The sequence below is a fragment of the Somniosus microcephalus genome, chromosome 6 (genome assembly GCF_052327205.1).
Source record: "Somniosus microcephalus isolate GS21.2 chromosome 6, FLI_Smic_1.0, whole genome shotgun sequence".
Classification (NCBI taxonomy): Eukaryota; Metazoa; Chordata; class Chondrichthyes; order Squaliformes; family Somniosidae; genus Somniosus; species Somniosus microcephalus.
Window position 1 is genome coordinate 200,630,999 of NC_140992.1, and position 17,829 is coordinate 200,648,827.

General features: G+C 45.5%; 1 protein-coding gene across 1 annotated transcript in view; it reads left to right on the top strand.

The window, feature by feature from the left end:
* LOC147116338 (Golgi-associated kinase 1A-like) overlaps positions 1-14,928 on the top strand; it is a 35,877-nt gene extending 20,949 nt beyond the window's left edge. The window contains exons 2-3 of the mRNA XM_085989506.1: positions 11,611-11,684; positions 14,008-14,928. Of these exons, the coding sequence (XP_085845632.1) occupies positions 11,611-11,684; positions 14,008-14,185 (252 nt within the window). The 3' untranslated portion in view covers positions 14,186-14,928. The remainder of the gene's footprint in view (positions 1-11,610; positions 11,685-14,007) is intronic.
* Positions 14,929-17,829: the final 2,901 nt, after the last annotated feature.

Sequence of the window (17,829 nt, forward strand, 5' to 3'; positions counted from 1 at the left end):
AAAGTGTGCTGCCCAGAATTGTATGCAATACTCCAGTTGAGGCCAAACCAGAGATTTGTAAAGATTGAGCATGACTTCCTTGCTTTTGTATTTTTAAAAAAAGTTACGCTACCAAATCAGAATAGTTTCAATAATTGGTTTAACCAACCGGAAATGAGAGCCTGGACCTCTAAGTTACTGCATGGTAATATTAACAGGCCAACTTACAGAAGGGATTGACTATCCTTAGGTCTACTGAACGTAGGAGGTGCTATGAAATCCCTGTCTGGTCTGACTTGGGCTCCCTGGTCAGCACTCTGTCTGTACTGGTGCCAACTTCAAGCTGCACATCTTTGGAAGCTACAGCATAATTCATTCCATGCTTCAGTGAGATGACAGGTGGCAGAAGATCTAAGTATCCTCTGAGGCAAAGTCATTGGCACAAGTCCATCTATCAGTCTCCGTTCCCATTCTCTCATTACGATTTCGCTTTAGGTGTATCCCTTCATGTTCTGTTTGTGATCCCTAGGTGTTACCAGAGATAACAGGGGTAGTGGAGGGAGTACACTGACCTCAGGGAAAGAACATAGTAAATACATCACACACAAACTTCATTGTGAAGTAAAAAGAATTCCACAAAGTATTTATCTGTGGCTATCAATGAATTATGGGAATCAGAATCCGTCCATTACATTGAAAGAAACTTGAGTTCTTACAGACCGCCTTCACGCAGATTTAAAAACTTCAAAGCAGCTTGTTCGAAATCAAATGGGTCGTCTTATACACTGCGTTTTGGAGATGGTAAAATATCTTAAGTTGGCAATTTGGTTTACTTTCTGCCATTACATTACACTGCTGTTGTTTCTACTGCTTTTCAAGCTTCCCATTTCTTCAATCCATTCTGCTACTGACCTTTGTCATGAGTCTCTCATGTGCCACCTTATCGAAGGCTTTCTGAAGGTCCATGTCTCACCCATCCACTGTATTACCCTTGTCTGCTCTTGCTGTTTCTCCTTCAAAAAATTCAATAAGGTTGGTTAAACATGGTATTTTTCGGAAATGCATGTTGATTTTTTGTATAATATTCTCCATCTCTCGATGTTTTATTATCTCATCTTTTAGCAAAGATTCTGGTGTTCTGGTGTCTTTCCTACCACTGATGTTGAACTAACTGGTCATGTACGATCCTGTGTTTTTATGTACATATTTCAGTCACGCATCAACTAATAATTACTTTAAATGTTGTTTCAGACGAAGTGAGTCATTTCTTTGAAGCCTGTGAAAATCCCAATGTGGGAACTTGTGGTATTGTTGCAATTACCATTAGTATTGGATTTGTGCCAATGGTAACTTACCACAGTCACTGGCAGACATGTGGTAACCTTACTTCACACACATCAACCCAGGCAGTGGATCTTTCAATTCTACAAAAAAACAAAATTGAATTTAATGAAATTAACACTGGGGACAACTTAACCAAAATTTTAGAGGCCGCGAGTCCACAGCATAAAAACCACCTATAATTTGGGTCCAGTAGCTCAAAATGCCAGTCTCTATAAGAAAAGCCACAAGTGTAGTTGAGATGGGAAAATTGGTTTGATGAACCCTTCCATGCTGTATAACTTGGATATGGATTGTACTCCGACATGAACTCCTGCTTTATTAATAGATGGTGAACTATGGGATTTACAAAGGGAGTTCTGACAAAACGTCTAATGCCCAGTTCATCCAGCTGGGTTTCTGATTGAGGTGCGGCAATGGTTTCAGCCTGGTTTGCATCTGCTGACAGATCCGAGGCTGTCCTGCTCGAGGCAGTCAACCACAGGTTGTAAGGATGCCATATGAGAGCAGATGGAGCAGGTAAAAAGATGGCAACCAAAAAGAGTGAATGAGTTTCTGAAGAAGGGCTTGCAGATCAGGAGTAACAGGGGAAAGAGAAGGGGAGGTGACCTGTTGACAGGCATGAAAGATTGGAAATGGATTGCATACCTTGCAGGGAGTTGTGGGGGGCGGGCATCAAGGCTGTTTTCCGGCGCAGATTATTGGTGCCAAACTGAAACAGGATATGTTGCTCCTAGTCTGAGCATACTGCCCCCTTCTCAGTGGCCTGCAAGATTGAATGTTATTGTTGCAGAGGCTGAAATCGTGATAATGCCTGGCCGTTTGGGGGGGGGGCGGAATTGGATATATAGAAAGAAAGAACTTGCATTTATATAGCATCTTTCACAACCTCAGGACGTCCCAAAGCACTTTACAGCCAATGAAGTACTTTTGAAGTGTAGTCATTGTCATAATGTACTTGAAAAGGAAAAATTTGCAGGGCTATGGGGAAAGAACAGGGGAGTGGGACGAATTGGATTGCTCTTTCAAAGAGCCAGCACGGGCATGATGGGCCGAATGGCCTCCTTGTCTGCTGTATGATTCTATGAATGCCTGGTGACCTACATGGTGGTGGAAGCAGCAGCCTTTTCATTTTGCTTGACAAAGATCAGGAAATATATTATATTAGACAATCCAATAGAAACATAGATGTCAGATTAAAATATAGAGACCGCAGTACAATATGTTGTGACTTTAAATGCACTAAGGTCCTGGTGCCAATTACAGCTTGTGAACCACATTTGTCGATGTTTACGGAAATAAAATGTTTATGGGGAAAAAAAAGAATCAGGCATTTAAACCACGTGAAATTGGCTCATCTCCAGTAGTCTGTGATGCTAAATAATCATCCCTCCTTGCTCTAATATGGTAGAACAGTAGGGGCCGTATATTCCCAGAAGTAGTTTTTGTTATTGCTGCTTAAGTATTTTCTTTTCTTCTGTGCTTCAGGTCTGCCACACACACCATTCCCTGGCCAAGCAGAAACCTGCTCCCAAATCACATCGTATGGAACTAGGGCTAGTCTCCATTTCTTATAGTAGTTCTCAGTGCAGTGAAAGAAATTGGACAATGGTACGTAATGTAAAGGGTGCTAGATCAGTGATGGAAATACTCACCGTACAATGGTGCATAGTTAGGTAAGCAAGCCTAGCTCTCTAACATAATTAGATTATGAAAATTATTCAAAAGTCATCAGTCGTCCTTTGCTTGGCAATTTCAAAAGGGGGATATCTTTATCCTAAACATGGCCAATTTACTCGGATGTATATCTCTAATTTTTGGTGTTGCTGTGGCATTATCCCAAGGAGAATAACTAATAGGAGAGGAAAATATCTCTGCCTTGTTGCTAAAATATAGGTCATGTGCGGCCTTTGCTCCAGCCGCTCGATCGCACCCTTTCTCAGTCAAGAGCCTTTAATTTGAACAATTTGTGTAATCATCCCACACTGCAGGTTGACACTGCAGGAAAGGACTGAGGATTGATCTATGGACCTGGTTCTGGGGCAGAGAAGGAGAGAGGGGGAAGTACATGTGACTCTCATGCCCCTAAAATTCCACAATACACACGGTCAATGCAGGTAGTGATCAAACAGAGGGAATCTTAGGCTACTCTGGAGCCATCTTTCTTAATCTTAAGCAGTGAAGTAGTTAAAGATATTTACTTAAAACATCATTTGATTCACCGTGTGGATGAAGACCTCCACTTTTAGTTCAGTACGTTGAATGGATAACCTCTGCGTTGTTCAGACTGGTGCAGACATTAATCATGTTCTCACAATGCAATCTTGAATTGTCAGTCAGTTCCAGACAGATCCTGTCAGCTGATATGATGCAGCACTGATGATTCTCTTGAAGAAAGCCCGCAACTCTCAAATCCTAGCTGCAGGCAAGCAGTGTAGAGGTTGTGAGGGACAACATTGAGACTATGGGATATTTTGGAGGTAAACACATTTTAGCATGTGACTATGCCAGAGCTTACGTAAAAAAAAAACCACACCGTATATTTTTATGCATTATAGCCTTTCGAGCTTTGAAGCCTTGCAGTGTGAGTTTCCATGCCTGTGAACAGTGTCCTCGACCGTGACTTTTTTTTTAAGAAGTAACAATTTAATGACTTTGCAGAATTTTAAAAAATGTTGACAACAAAAGTGTTGGCCTTAATCCCAATGGTTGGTGATAAACTGCTTTCTACTCCCTGCTGGGTCACTGTTAGCTGTAATGTCCTGAAGCCAGTTTGTATCCTTAGGAGGACTATATCTCATTACAACTGCATTTTGGGAACTGGTCTGTTCTCGGCAAAGTGGTATCGAGCCAAATCGCTAGCAATGAGCCCCACAGACCAGTTTAACAAAGAACACGGTCGTGATACTCTATCTATTTCCTGGAATAGCAAAACCGGAGCATTGTTTCCACCTGTAGAACAGCTCTGGGATCATGGATGGTGACCATAGTGTTATGTTCATAAATAAATAGACGTTTTCATTATGAACAGTTAGCTTGAGCTAGTCATTTATTCAGCCATGTGGACTAGTGTACAGGCATCTTATGGGTAGCCCACTACTAAACATACAGCTCCACCTAGTGTACCATTCTAGAATGACATGTTACTGATCATTACATCCCCCTTCCTTAGAGGTTAAACAAAATCAATATCAATCAATATCAATCAATCATAACGACATAAACATCTTCACAACAGTCAACACATTTTCAAAGCTTTACTTTATGAACTCTAAGCTTTTCATTCTTTTATTATAGTTTTCTTTGTACTCAAAGGTTAAGTCTATCAGGCTTTTTTACTTCACGTGTGGATCTTCTCAGCACAGGTAAGTCTGATGTGTTTTCATGAGAGCCTGTATGTGTGTTTGTGTTAGATTGTTCTGGTGGTGAGTGACAAGATTCAGTTGCGGCATTGTCATCGATTTGCTCTTGGATAGTTTCTTGTGTTTTGAGGAGGGAACGGCGGTTCCTCCTGAGAATCTGTCCTTCCTCAGTTCTAACAGTGTATGACCTTGGTCCTACTTCCTCAAGAACTGTAGCTTTCCTGTTCCATGCATCTGGATCCTCAATCCTGACAACATCATCCCTTGTCAATGGTTTCAGAATTTTGGATGACTTGTCATAATGTGATTTCTGTTTCAGCTTTAACAGTTGACGTCTCTGTCTCAGTTCCTTACTCTGCTTTTCTTTTGCACAGCAGGGTAGCGTGGTGCGCAACTTGCGACCCATTAGGAGTTCAGCAGGTAAAGAACCACAGTCTAAAGGGGAGGCTCGGTAGCTCAGCAGGGCGAGATAAGGATCAGACTTGCTTTCTGTTGCTTTCTTCAGTAGCTGTTTGAGAACTTGAACACCTTTCTCTGCCTTACCATTCGAATGAGCATACAGAGGACTGGATGTGATGTGTTGAAAGTCATAATGTGCTGCAAACTGTTGCCGCTCCTTACAGTTGAAGCACGGACCATTGTCGCTAACGGCAATCCTGGGAATTCCATGTCTGGCGAAGATGGATTTAACATGCATTATGACACTGCTTGCTGATGTGCTTGAGAGCAGCGCCATCTCAGGATAGTTAGAATAGTAATCAATCACTATTAGATAGTCTTTACCATTCAAATGAAAGAGGTCCATACCAACCTTTTGCCATGGTGCTGTTGGTAAGTCAGCTACTATCATTGGTTCCTTTGCTTGTTTGTTTTGGTGTTTCTGACATGTCTCACATATGCCTATCATGTTCTCAATGTCCTTATTTATGCCAGGCCAATAAACAGTGTCTCTTGCTCTCCTTTTGCATTTTTCAATTCCGAGGTGTCCCTCATGAATCCTTTTGAACATGTCTTGACGTAGAGCCTGTGGAATGACTATTCTGTTCTGTTTTAGTAATAGTCCACTTGCGACACTTAACTCTGACCTGATGTGATAGTACTTTGGACAGGAACCTTTTGGCCAACCATGATGAATGTTCTCTATTACTGTTTGTAACACTGTATCTTTTACTGTTTCTTCTGCTATTTGCTTTGATTTTGTGTCTGACATGGGCAGCGCAGCAGTGACCATACTCACATGAACATCCACGTCTTCCTCAGTAGAGCTCACATGACTCATTGTGGGTGCTCGGGATAGTGCATCTGCTAACACTATGTGTTTGCCTGGTGTGTAGATCAGTTCAAAGTCATATCTTTGCAGCTTCATCATGAGTCGTTGAATCCTTGGAGACATCTCATTCAGATTTTTTTTATGATGGCAACCAGTGGGCAGTGGTCTGTCTCAACTGTGAAGGTGGGAAGTCCATATATGTAGCCATGGAACTTTTCGAGTCCAACTACCAAGCCTAGACATTCCTTTTCAATCTGGGCGTATCGACACTCAGAGTCAGTCATAGACCTGGAGGCATAGGCAACAGGCTTCCAATCTTCACCCTCTGCTTGTAGCAAGACCGCCCCTAGGCCATCTTTTGATGCATCCATTGACACTTTGATTCTCTTTGTTGGGTCAAAGAAGGTGAGTACAGGTGTGGTTGTCAGCACTGTTTTGAGGTTCATCCACTCTTGTTCATGTCTTTCTGTCCATGCGAACTCATTTGTTTTATGTAGCAGGTCTCGCAGACTGGCTGTCTTGGCTGACAAGTTAGAAATGAACTTTCCAATGAAGTTTATCATCCCCATGATGCGTAGCACTCCTTTTTTGTCAGTGGGTCGGGGCATGTTGAGTATGGCGTTTATTTTTTCCATATCTGGCTCTATCCCTTAGAGATTATCTCCTCGGAAAGTGACACTTGGCTTTGCTGAGCTTCAGTCCATTCCAGTGTATGCTCTGTAGCACTTTAGTCAGTCTCTCATTGTGTTCTTTCAGTGTGTAGCCCCAGATGATGATGTCATCAACATAGACCCGAACTCCTTCCAGACCTTCAATTATGTTTTCCATTGCTCTATGAAAGATTTCAGATGCAGATATTATCCCGAAAGGCATTCTGAGGAAACAATACCTGCCAAATGGTGTGTTGAAGGTACAGTATTTGGTGCTCTCTTCATCCAGTTTTAGTTGCCAAAATCCTTGTGAGGCATCGAGCTTTGTGAAGTATCTGGCACCTGACATTTCACTGGTGATTTCTTCTCGCTTGGGAATCTGGTAGTGTTCACGTTTTATGTTTGCATTTAAGTCCTTTGGATCCATGCATACTCTTAGATCATTGTTCTTTTTCTTTACACATACCATGGAGTTAACCTAGTCTATTGGCTCTTTGACTTTCCTGATGACTCCTAGTATGGTCATTCTGTCCAGTTCTTTCTTGAGCCGGTCACGCAGAGGTGCTGGAACTCTTCATGGAGCATGTACCACTGGCTGAGCATCCTCCTTTAGCTGGATCTTGTAAGTGAATGGTAGAACTCCAAATCCTTTGAACACATCCTGGAAATTACTCACTACAGAATCCACTGAGTCATCTGGTCTGCTTATGGCACAGTTTATACGGTAGACTCTCTTGACCAGTTCTAAGTCCTCACAAGCTTTGTCACCTAGTAGTGAATCAAATCCTTCAGCCACAACAGAAAACATGAGATGATGCACTTTGTCTTTGACTGTCACTTTAAGTGTGCATACACCTAAGCTATCTATTTTCTGTCCATTATAGTTCTTCAGCAGTACTGACTTTTTCTGTATTTTGGGCTTTTCTTTCATATTGTTAATGTCACTCATACTGATTAAGTTTGCTTTTGCCCCAGTGTCTAGTTTCAATGTAACTAATGCTCCATTTACCTGCAGTGGCATCATCCATTTGTCCTCTTTTACTGCATTAACTTTATGTTCAGCATTGTCCATTCCTGAGGGCTGCACATTTTCTGTATCCTTTTCTATATTGTCACATGACACCATTCCATCAAAAAATGTCTCACTTAAATCAATGTCCTCAATCACATTGACTTGTTGCCCTTTCTTTGTTTTTACTTTTGAAAAGCATTGTTTGGCAAAGTGATTCTTTCCATACATTTTGTGCACATTTTCCCAAATGCTGGGCATTGTCTGGACTGGTGCTGGTAACCACAGCGTTTACAATTGAAAGTTCCATCCTCCGATTGCTTTGCATTTCTGTTCTGCCCACGTTTCTTCCCCTTGTAGGACACAGCACCGACAGCAGCACTGTCATTCACTACAGTTGCATTATTATTAATTTCACTGAAAGTCTTTGCGTGCTGTTGAGCTAGCTCACTGGCATGGCATATTTTCACAGCATCCTCCAATGTTAGTTCAGTTTCTCTCAACAAACGTTCCCTGACCTTTTTATCATGAATACCAAACACAATCTGGTCACGAATCATGGATGATTTCAGTTAAGAGAAATTACATGTCTGTGCTTTCAGTTTCAGATTGGTCACAACACTATCAAAAGTCTCATTTTGCTGCTGTGTCCGTGAACGGAACATGTACCTCTCATAGGTCTCGTTCTTTTTGGGAGAACAATGTGTATCAAACTTCTTTAGCACGTCGTCCATTTTTTCTCTGTCCTCCTCTTGATCAAATACAAATGTATTAAATACCTCTATCGTCTGTGGGCCTGCAACCGTGAGCAGCAACGCTATTTTCCTTGCGTCTGGCATCGTACCGAACCCGATGGCGGCAATGTAGAGTTTGAATTGTTGTTTGAAAGTCCACCAATTGCAGTCGACATTCCCCATGAGTTTCAAACCCTCTGGTGGCTTCAAATTCTCCATGTCGCATTTCGCAATATTCAGCAGATATTACCACTTCTGGTACCATGTTATGTTCATAAATAAATAGACGTTTTCATTATGAACAGCTAGCTTGAGCTAGTCATTTATTTAGCCATGTGGACTAGTGTACAGGCATCCATCTTGACTACTGCCTTATGGGTAGCCCACTACTAAACATACAGCTCCACCTAGTGTACCATTCTAGAATGACATCTTACTGATCATTACACATAGCGCCTTTCCGTGTTTCCACTGCAATTCTAGAGAGCAAACCTATCTGAAAGAGATAATGGCCCCATTTCTAGCTGGAATCTCTTACTGAATATTGAAAATGGCCTAACACAAGGGAATTATTCAACTACTGTGTTCCCAAGGCCACATATATGTTGGTCATCGACCTGCAACATTGGGGTCGATTTTAAATCAGGTGCGGGGAATTGTCGGGTTCCCTGAATTTGGTGTTTCCCACATGAATCTAAATGGATGTGTGAGATTGATGCAATTTTAACTCAATTGGCCAATTGATTTCCAACGTGTGGGAACCCTTGGCAAATGAGTATTTCCAGTCAGAAAGTCGCATAATATGACGTAATTATTGCTGCTGCATTTAGGGTCTGCAACAAGCCTTGCTTCTTCTGCAGGCTGCCAACCTTTTGGCATTTGCTGATACACTGAGCTGGAAGCAGAATGGCAAGAGAAAGACCAAGGTCTGCACCCCGTTTTGATGACGTTGCCCTGCAGGCTTTAGTGGAGGGAGCAAGAGCTCACAAGGAGGTGCTCTTCCCTTCATCAGGGAGGAAGATGCCTCCCCAGCAGACAAAGGCTGCGTGGCTGCAAGTGGCAGAGGAGTTCAACTCCTTATCGGCTACCTGCAGAACCTGGATACAGTGCTGGAAGAGATTTCATGACCTTCAGCACACTGGAAAAGTGAGTATGAAGTTCCCATCACTCTCAATCTGATCTCCATTGCCTCTCCTCACCAGCACTCAGCTTTAGCAATCTCTTCCTCCACATCCCACTTGACACTGACATTCATGCACCCTTACCCATTCCCTCTCTCTCTATGCTCACATTCACCTAACTATTCGACTATGCAGCTCTCACACTCTCTATCACTCTGATGCTATGAAAACAACTGACAACACACAGGGAGGGCCCTTGGTCTTGCCACCTCACTCCATCTTTGTCTCCTTCTAAGCATCTATGCTATGGATTCTCTACATTCACTCCTTCATTCTCACTCAAACTCCAATTTTCTCCCTCATTGCAGGAAAAGAGAGCTCACAACAAAAGAGAACGAGCGAGGACAGGAGGAGGGCCACCATCAGCAGCCCACCTCGCCCCCTGGGAAGAGGCGGTCCTGGAGATCGCAGGACTGGAGGATGAGGTGCAAGTGGGGGACAGACAGACGGGTGCATCACAGCAAGCTGGTGACAGAATAGTTTTCCATCTCTCTCATTGATATTGCATGAGTCGCTGATAATGATTCTGAAGCTATAACAGATGGACCTATGATCATCTGCAATATGCAATGTGCATGTAACCTTGACCTCACATCTCTAACTCTTTCCTTTACTCCTCCACAGGACCATCGAGAGCCCCCATCCCCACTGTCCAGGAGGAAGAGCCTGAGCTTCCAGACTCCTCAGAGGAATCTGCAACCTCTGAGGGCGCAGCGTCAGCAGAATTCAGCGCAGACACTCGGGACCTTCGGGACATAGAGTAGTGTTATCACCTGGTGTATCACAGCTCACAAGTGAGCATCAGCAGATTGTGGAGACAGGGACAGCAGTGGAGAGTCCTAGTCGGAGGGTGCAGGACTCTGCCAGCTCGGCTCAGCTGCATGTCGACCCTCTGCCTCTGGGTCCATCCATAAGATCAGCAGGGCTGGAACTCCAGTAACAGATGCAGGAGCCTCTGGCAGGTTTTGTCTCCAGGGTCGATGTGAGTGTGGAGCGAATGGAGGAGTCCATAGCGAGCATGAGCAGAGCCTTTGTGGAGTCATTGGCGCATGAACGCATCACCATGGAAAGGATGGCAACCTCCATGGAGGAGATAAGTCGCCAGGGTATGGAAAACATGGTGAGTGTTCATAATAGAATGACATCTCTTGAGGAGCGTTAGGCATCTATTGAACAGAGAAACCAGACCTTCATGGAAGTCCTTCTGAGTAGGACTGCCAGTGCAGATATGGGTCCCCATGGCCCCCTGATGTGTAGCAAGGTGCTCTCAAGCCACTTCCAAGCGCTGGCCCCTTCTGGCCTGTGCAGCTTCAGGTGGGTGAGCAGCAGCCTGGCGCTCCTGTTGCTGCTGTTGTTCCTGGTTCTGCTGGTGCTGCAGCTGGTGTTCGAGCTCATCTAATGCGCAGAAGGGAAGGAAATAAATGGCTTCCATGCTTCTGGTATATGCCTCCGTTGAGGAAGCGCTGAGTGAAGGTGGCGAGCGGGGTTTCCCAGGAGGTCACACTGGAGATGTGTGTGAGGCTCCAACCTTCCTCAGGTGTGGTTAAGCCTGGTAAAAGTTGCCCCAGGCCTGAAACAACGAAGTCCTGCCACCTGCAAATGATGACTGATCAAATCTTCTCTTTAATGGTTGACCTGCAGCTGATAGTCAGCAAGCCAATAGTGCTCATGCCAGGTTTCACAGGCGTGATCCCCACCAGGCGTGTTTTACGTGGGAAAAGGGTTAAAAATGCAAGGGCCTGTTAAAATGGGATTATAAAGGCCAATTATTGCTGATTAAGGGCCTTAAAGATCAGTCCCGCCTGTTGGAGGCGGGACTGATTCGGGACCATCAGACATGCCTGGGTTAAAATGGCTCGGGGTCGGGAACCAGGCTGAGTTAAAATCAAGCCCATTAACTGTTTCTCTCTCCACAGATGCTGCCTGCTCTGCTGAGTATTTCTATTTTTCTTTTATATTATACCGTGGTTGTGCTCTTTGGGCTTTGGACTCATTCATGTTCAGTAAAAGTCTTGGTACTTTTGTATGGTTTTGACAGGCGTTCTATTCATTTATTTATTTTTGAAACTTTTTGTTTTTTTCAGGATGTCGAGATCATTTTGACTAGCTTTGGCAGGGCCAGGGACAGACGTACAGTCACTTTCAATGATTTGGATTGGTAAGTGCACAAAATGGTTTATATGGTACCTGTGCAAATTTAAAATGGCAAGTAATACACAGAAGTTGCAACACGAAAACAGGCTACCTGGACCAAACAGCCCGTGCCGGTGTTTACTTCGTGGCACGGTCCATTGTTGCCACGGAAAGATTGATAAATTTCATGCCTGCCACTTCCTGCATGGCAATTCCATATTTCACCAGTTCATTGAGGGTTGGTGTTGAAGAGCCCTGGCTGAAAGGAACTCTGAGCCAATCCCACTCCACTCCAAGGGGTAGATCCTGACTTTGTGCGATAGTGTAAAATGGATGATAGCGAACCGGCAGTCCCGATTTTTATTTCCATTGAGGTCAATGGGGAGAGATGTAAAATGGGCTGTCGATTCACTATCACCTGTTTTACACTATCGCACACAGTCAAGAGCAACCCCCCTTGTGTCTACCTAAAAGGCAGCACTGTTCCAGGAGTTCCAGGAGCACTTTGCCTGCCGTCTCTGTCCAGGTGTTGTATAGCATGAGTTGTTCTTAAGACAGCTGGAAAAAATTAAATAAATAAAACTGTGGTGAAAAGTTTACACGTATGATGTAATTCATATACATAGTTTATTATCTCGTTCTCCAGATCTGGTTGTGATGGAGGAGAGCTGGTAGTAATGAACAACAGTTTAACAGTAAAAAGCACAATACTGCAGATGTTGGAAATCTGAAAGAAAAACAGAAAAGGTTGGAAACAATCAGCAGGTCAGGCAGCCTCTGTGCGGCGAGGAAGGTAGGTTTAATGTTTCAGGTTGATAATCTTTCACGAGAAATCTGGTTCTGAACGGTCATGGACATGAACCAGTAACCCTAACTACCTCCCCCCACAGATGCTGCCTGACCTGCTGATTGTTTCCAACATTTTCTGTTTTTACAACAGTTTAAAAAGTGTTGCTGTACTAAGGGTCTAAGCTCAGCTTGACTGAAATGGTGTCTGAATCCAGTTTTACAACAACAACTTGTATTTATATAGCATCTTTAACGTACTAAAACTTCCCAAGGCGCTTCACAGGAGCGTTCTAAAACAAAATTTTACATCAAGCCACATAGGAGATGTTAGGGCAGATGACCAAAAGCTTGGTCAAAGAAGTAGGTTATAAGGAGCGTCCTAAAGGAGGAAAGAGAGGCGGAGAGGTTTAGGGAGAGAATTCCTGAGCTTAGGGCTTTGGCAGCTGAAGGCCAATGGTGGAGCGATTAAAATCAATTAAAACAATTGTTGTTGTTACAATGATGCTGGTTTTGAAATGTGATCTTCATATAGAGGATTCTGTATGAGGGTTGTATCATCAAACCCTCTCAAAAAAGGAGCTAGAGAAGATTGTGGAGCTTTTCACCACTCTGGTCTCGCGAGAATTGGAAATCTTACCCTGTACGCTCAGCCTGAATTCCACTTACCTGTGTTGTAATTAGAAGGGCTAAATTGGAAACCGCACAATATTGGGGATAACATTTGACATAGAGAGCAAAATGGTTGAGCAGGGCTGAGCTTTTCCTCTTCCCCCTCACGTATAAATCCAGGTTATTATAACATCAAATAATTAGAATCGCCCCGATAGTTTGGGAACCCAACTAAAATAGATATGAGGGTCTCCATATCTGGCAGAATATTTAATAACACAGGCTCGATATTATATTCATTGGAGGGAATTTAAAGTTACAAGATTTTTATTGTCCTACTTTGTCATGCTCAGATTTTTATATCTACAAGGCTTTATTGGTTGCTGGTATTGGACGCTTTATGGAGATAAGTTGAAAAATATATGGCTGAATTTGATTTTCAAAAGTTAGCTGTATTTGTTTCCATTAATAGTTTTAATTAATAGCATTGATTTTAAAATTCTCATCCTTACGTTCAGTTTCCTCCATGACCTCACCCCTCCCTATCTCTCCACCTCCTCCAGTTCTATAACCCTCCAAGAATTCAGCGCTCCTCCAACTCTGGCCTTTTGTGCATCCCCCACTTCCTTCGTTCCACCATTGGTGGCCGTGCCTTCAGCTGTCTAAGCCCTAAACCCTGGAATTCCTTCCCCAAACCTCTTTGCCTCTCTTTCCTCCTTTAAGACTCGGCTTAAAACCTACCTCTTTGACCAAGTGGTTTGGTCACCTGTCCTAAAGTCTCCTTCTTTGGCTCAGTGTCAGTTTTTTGTTTGATAATGCTCCTGTGAAGTGCCTTGGGACCTTTTACTATGTTAAAGGTGTTCTATAAAGGGAAGTTGTTGTAGTTGTAATAGCTTTTGTACATCTATATACATTTTAAAAGGCATGCAATGTTCTTTGGTTGACTTTAGGTTACCTCCCAGAACTCTGAAGGCCATTTCCTCACAGTGTTTGCCTGAAATGCTCTTACATTCATTGTACGAAGACCAAGAATACTGGCAAAGCAAGGGGCTGAGCTCCCTTTTGAAACTGGTGGACAAAGTTAGTAAAAGAGCTCGGGTTTTGTTAAAGTACGTCCAAGAAGGATAAAGGAGCATTGGTGTGAAATTCAAAAAATTCTGAACTTTTGATAACTAATAAATAGTTAATTTTATACAATGGAGGCCACTGGATCAATGTAGAAATCTCACCGGTGAAGAGGACTCACTTTACGTTCATGTGAAACACCAACAAATGCCACAGGCAAGTTTTAGTTACAAAGGGCCTCCTTGCAAAATTGAACAAAGATGTGGAACTCGCTGTTCCCGGGAGAGATACTAGTTTACATGCACGCAGTCGGAGCACGAAACCTAGAGGTGGGTTTTTGGAATAATTCTGGAGAGCGGGACATGGTTGAGATACTGTTTGACCCAATAATTACCTTGAGTGGATGAATAGGAAGATAACGTAGAGAGGAAAGGATGAAATATGAAGATTTTCATCAATGGAACATCCTGATCATTCATAGGGGCAGGGGGAATACACACGTCTTCTAACATCACTGAGTAGGCTACCAGCCAGCGGAGAAATGCCTCATATCACAAAACTCTGGCAATATGGAAAATATTACCCGCTATGATAACTGTTGTTGATTATCCCTTGTTTGAACAGTAAAGATAATGTGAATTCCCACGGAATAAAGGTCTGTGGCCCATTCTCTTCCCCTCCAGATGTTCCAGCTACCACTATATTCAAATGCAATTATACATGTTGTTTTAATAATGTAGATTTTTTTTTACAAAAAGTTGTTTTCTCAGCACTTTTTATTTAGATCTCAGTGTGAGGGAGAGCGCATTCCTGCAATAAGCTTCCAATTATTAATCTTTGAATCACCCCGTCTGCCCTTTCAGGAGGACGTAAAAGATCCCATGGCTCTGTTCGAAAAAGGGCAGGGAAGTTCTCCGGTTGGAGTTGCCAGCTCTGGTTGGAGGCATTCCTGGAGGTTTGATCATGTGATGTTCTGAACACATGACATCCGATCACTTTACATTTGATTACCTGACATCTGCAAATGGTAGAGCAGAAGCCGAGGGCGGGGAAGAGGGGAAACCGAGGGCCGGGAGAGGGGAAACTGAGGGCGGGGAAGAGGAGAAACTGAGGGCCGGGAGAGGGGAAACTGAGGGCGGGGAAGAGGAGAAACTGAGGGTCGGGAGAGGGGAAACTGAAGGCGGGGAAGAGGAGAAACCGAGGGCGGGGAAGAGGGGAAACTGAGGGCCAGGAGAGGGGAAACTGAGGGCGAGGAAGAGGAGAAACCGAGGGCGGGGAAGAGGAGAAACTGAGGGCGGGGAAGAAGGGGAAACCGAGGGCGGGGAAGAGGGGAAACCGAGGGCAGGGAAGAGGAGAAACCGAGGGCGGGGAAGAGGGGAAACCGAGGGCGGGGAAGAGGGGAAACCGAGGGCGGGGAAGAGGGGAAACCGAGTGGGGAAGATGAGAAACCGAGGGCGGGGAAGAGGGGAAACTGAGGGCGGGGAAGAGGAGAAACCGAGGGCAGGGAAGAGGAGAAATTGAGGGCGGGGAAGAGGGGAAACCGAGGGCCGGAAGAGGAGAAACCGAGGGCCGGAAGAGGAGAAACCGAGGGTCGGAAGAGGAGAAACCGAAGGCGAGGAAGAGGAGAAACCGAGGGCGAGGAAGAGGGGAAACCGAGGGCGAGGAAGAGGAGAAACCGAGGGCGAGGAAGAGGAGAAACCGAGGGCGAGGAAGAGGAGAAACCGAGGGCGAGGAAGAGGAGAAACCGAGGGCGAGGAAGAGGAGAAACCGAGGGCGAGGAAGAGGAGAAACCGAGGGCCGGAAGAGGGGAATCCGAGGGCGGGGAAGAGGAGAATCCGAGGGCGGGGAAGAGGGGAAACCGAGGGCCAGAAGAGGGGAAACCGAGGGCCGGAAGAGGAGAATCCGAGGGCCGGAAGAGGAGAATCCGAGGGCGGGGAAGAGGGGAAACCGAGGGCCAGAAGAGGGGAAACCGAGGGCGAGGAAGAGGAGAATCCGAGGGCGGGGAAGAGGGGAATCCGAGGGCGGGGAAGAGGGGAATCCGAGGGCGAGGAAGAGGAGAAATCGAGGGCGGGGAAGAGGGGAAACCGAGGGCCAGAAGAGGGGAAACCGAGGGCGGGGAAGAGGGGAATCCGAGGGCGGGGAAGAGGGGAATCCGAGGGCGGGGAAGAGGGGAATCCGAGGGCGGGGAAGAGGAGAAACCTGATATACCTATCAATTCATCCAATGAAAAGCGACGAGTTAAGAAAATAACTATAGGTTTTTATTGGCTAAATAACAGAGCCCACCCTCGTGGGTGATCGGATCCAACAAGGAGGAATACCAGCCAGTAGACCACCTTTATACCTGGGCAGGTAGGTGGAGCCATGGGCGGAGTCAGCAGTGGTCAACCCAGGTATAACAGCGTGACAAGAGGCGACCTCGTATAGTGATACAACAGTGTGAACAGTGATAACAATATAACAGTGATAACTATAGTGTAACGATAGTGAACGATAAAAGTGGTTTACCACATTCACCCCTTGTTTAGATTTGAGTCCGGCGGGGTGAAGTGTACTACCAGTTCTGGTAAGTCAGTCTGTCCGGAGGCCTCGTAAGCCTTTTTGATCGTCGCAGCGGCGGTGTTGCATTCTCCGGTGTTGATGCTGGTGTCTGCGTGGTCGGCGAAGGCTCGTGGGGTTCCGGCATGCCGTCTACCTGAGCTGGAATTGGGGGGGGGGTGGGGGGTGGTAAAGGTGGTGTCTCCGGAATGCCCGAGGGTGCGAGGTCTCGCAAGGAGACTGTGTCCGCCCGCCCGTCCGGGTAAGCCACATAGGCGTACTGGGGGTTGGCGTGCAGGAGGTTCACCTTCTCGACCAGGGGGTCCGTTTTATGGGTCCTCACGTGCTTTCGCAGCAGGACGGGCCCCGGGGAGGTCAGCCAGGTTGGTAGTGTGGTTCCCGTAGTCGACTTCCTGGGGGAAACAAACATTCGTTCATGGGGGGTGGCGTTGATGGCAGTGCAAAGTAGTGACCGGATGGAGTGCAGGGCTGCCGGGAGGACTTCCTGCCAGCGGGAGGTTGGGAGGCCCTTAGACTTTAAGGCTAAGAGGACGGCCTTCCATACCGTCGCGTTCTCTCTTTCTACCTGGCCGTTCCCTCGGGGGTTGTAGCTGGTGGTCCTGCTTGCAGCAATACCTCTCGCTAGTAGGAACTGACGGAGTTCCTCGCTCATGAAGGAGGAGCCCCGGTCACTATGTATATAGTTTGGGAACCCGAACAAGGCGAAGAGGTCGTTCAGGCATTTGATGACCGTGGTACTGGGGTCATGTCTGGGCAGGGGAAGGCAAAGGGGAAACGGGAGTACTCATCAACGATGTTGAGGAAATACACATTACGGTCAGAGGACGGGAGGGGCCCCTTAAAGTCGATGCTCAGGCGCTCGAAGGGGCGGGTGGCCTTGATCAGGCTTGCTCTGTCCGGCCTAAAGAAGTGCGGTTTGCACTCGGCACAGGTCTGGCAGTTCCTGGTCATGGTCCTGACCTCCTCGATGGAGTATGGCAGGTTGCGGGCCTTAATGAAGTGGTAAAGTCTGGTGACCCCGGGGTGGCAGAGGTCGTTGTGGAGGGTCTGAAGTCTATCACTTTGCGCGCTGGCGCATGTAATTCGTGACAGAGCATCAGGGGGATCGTTCAGCTTACCTGGCCAGTACAAGATATCATAATCATAGGT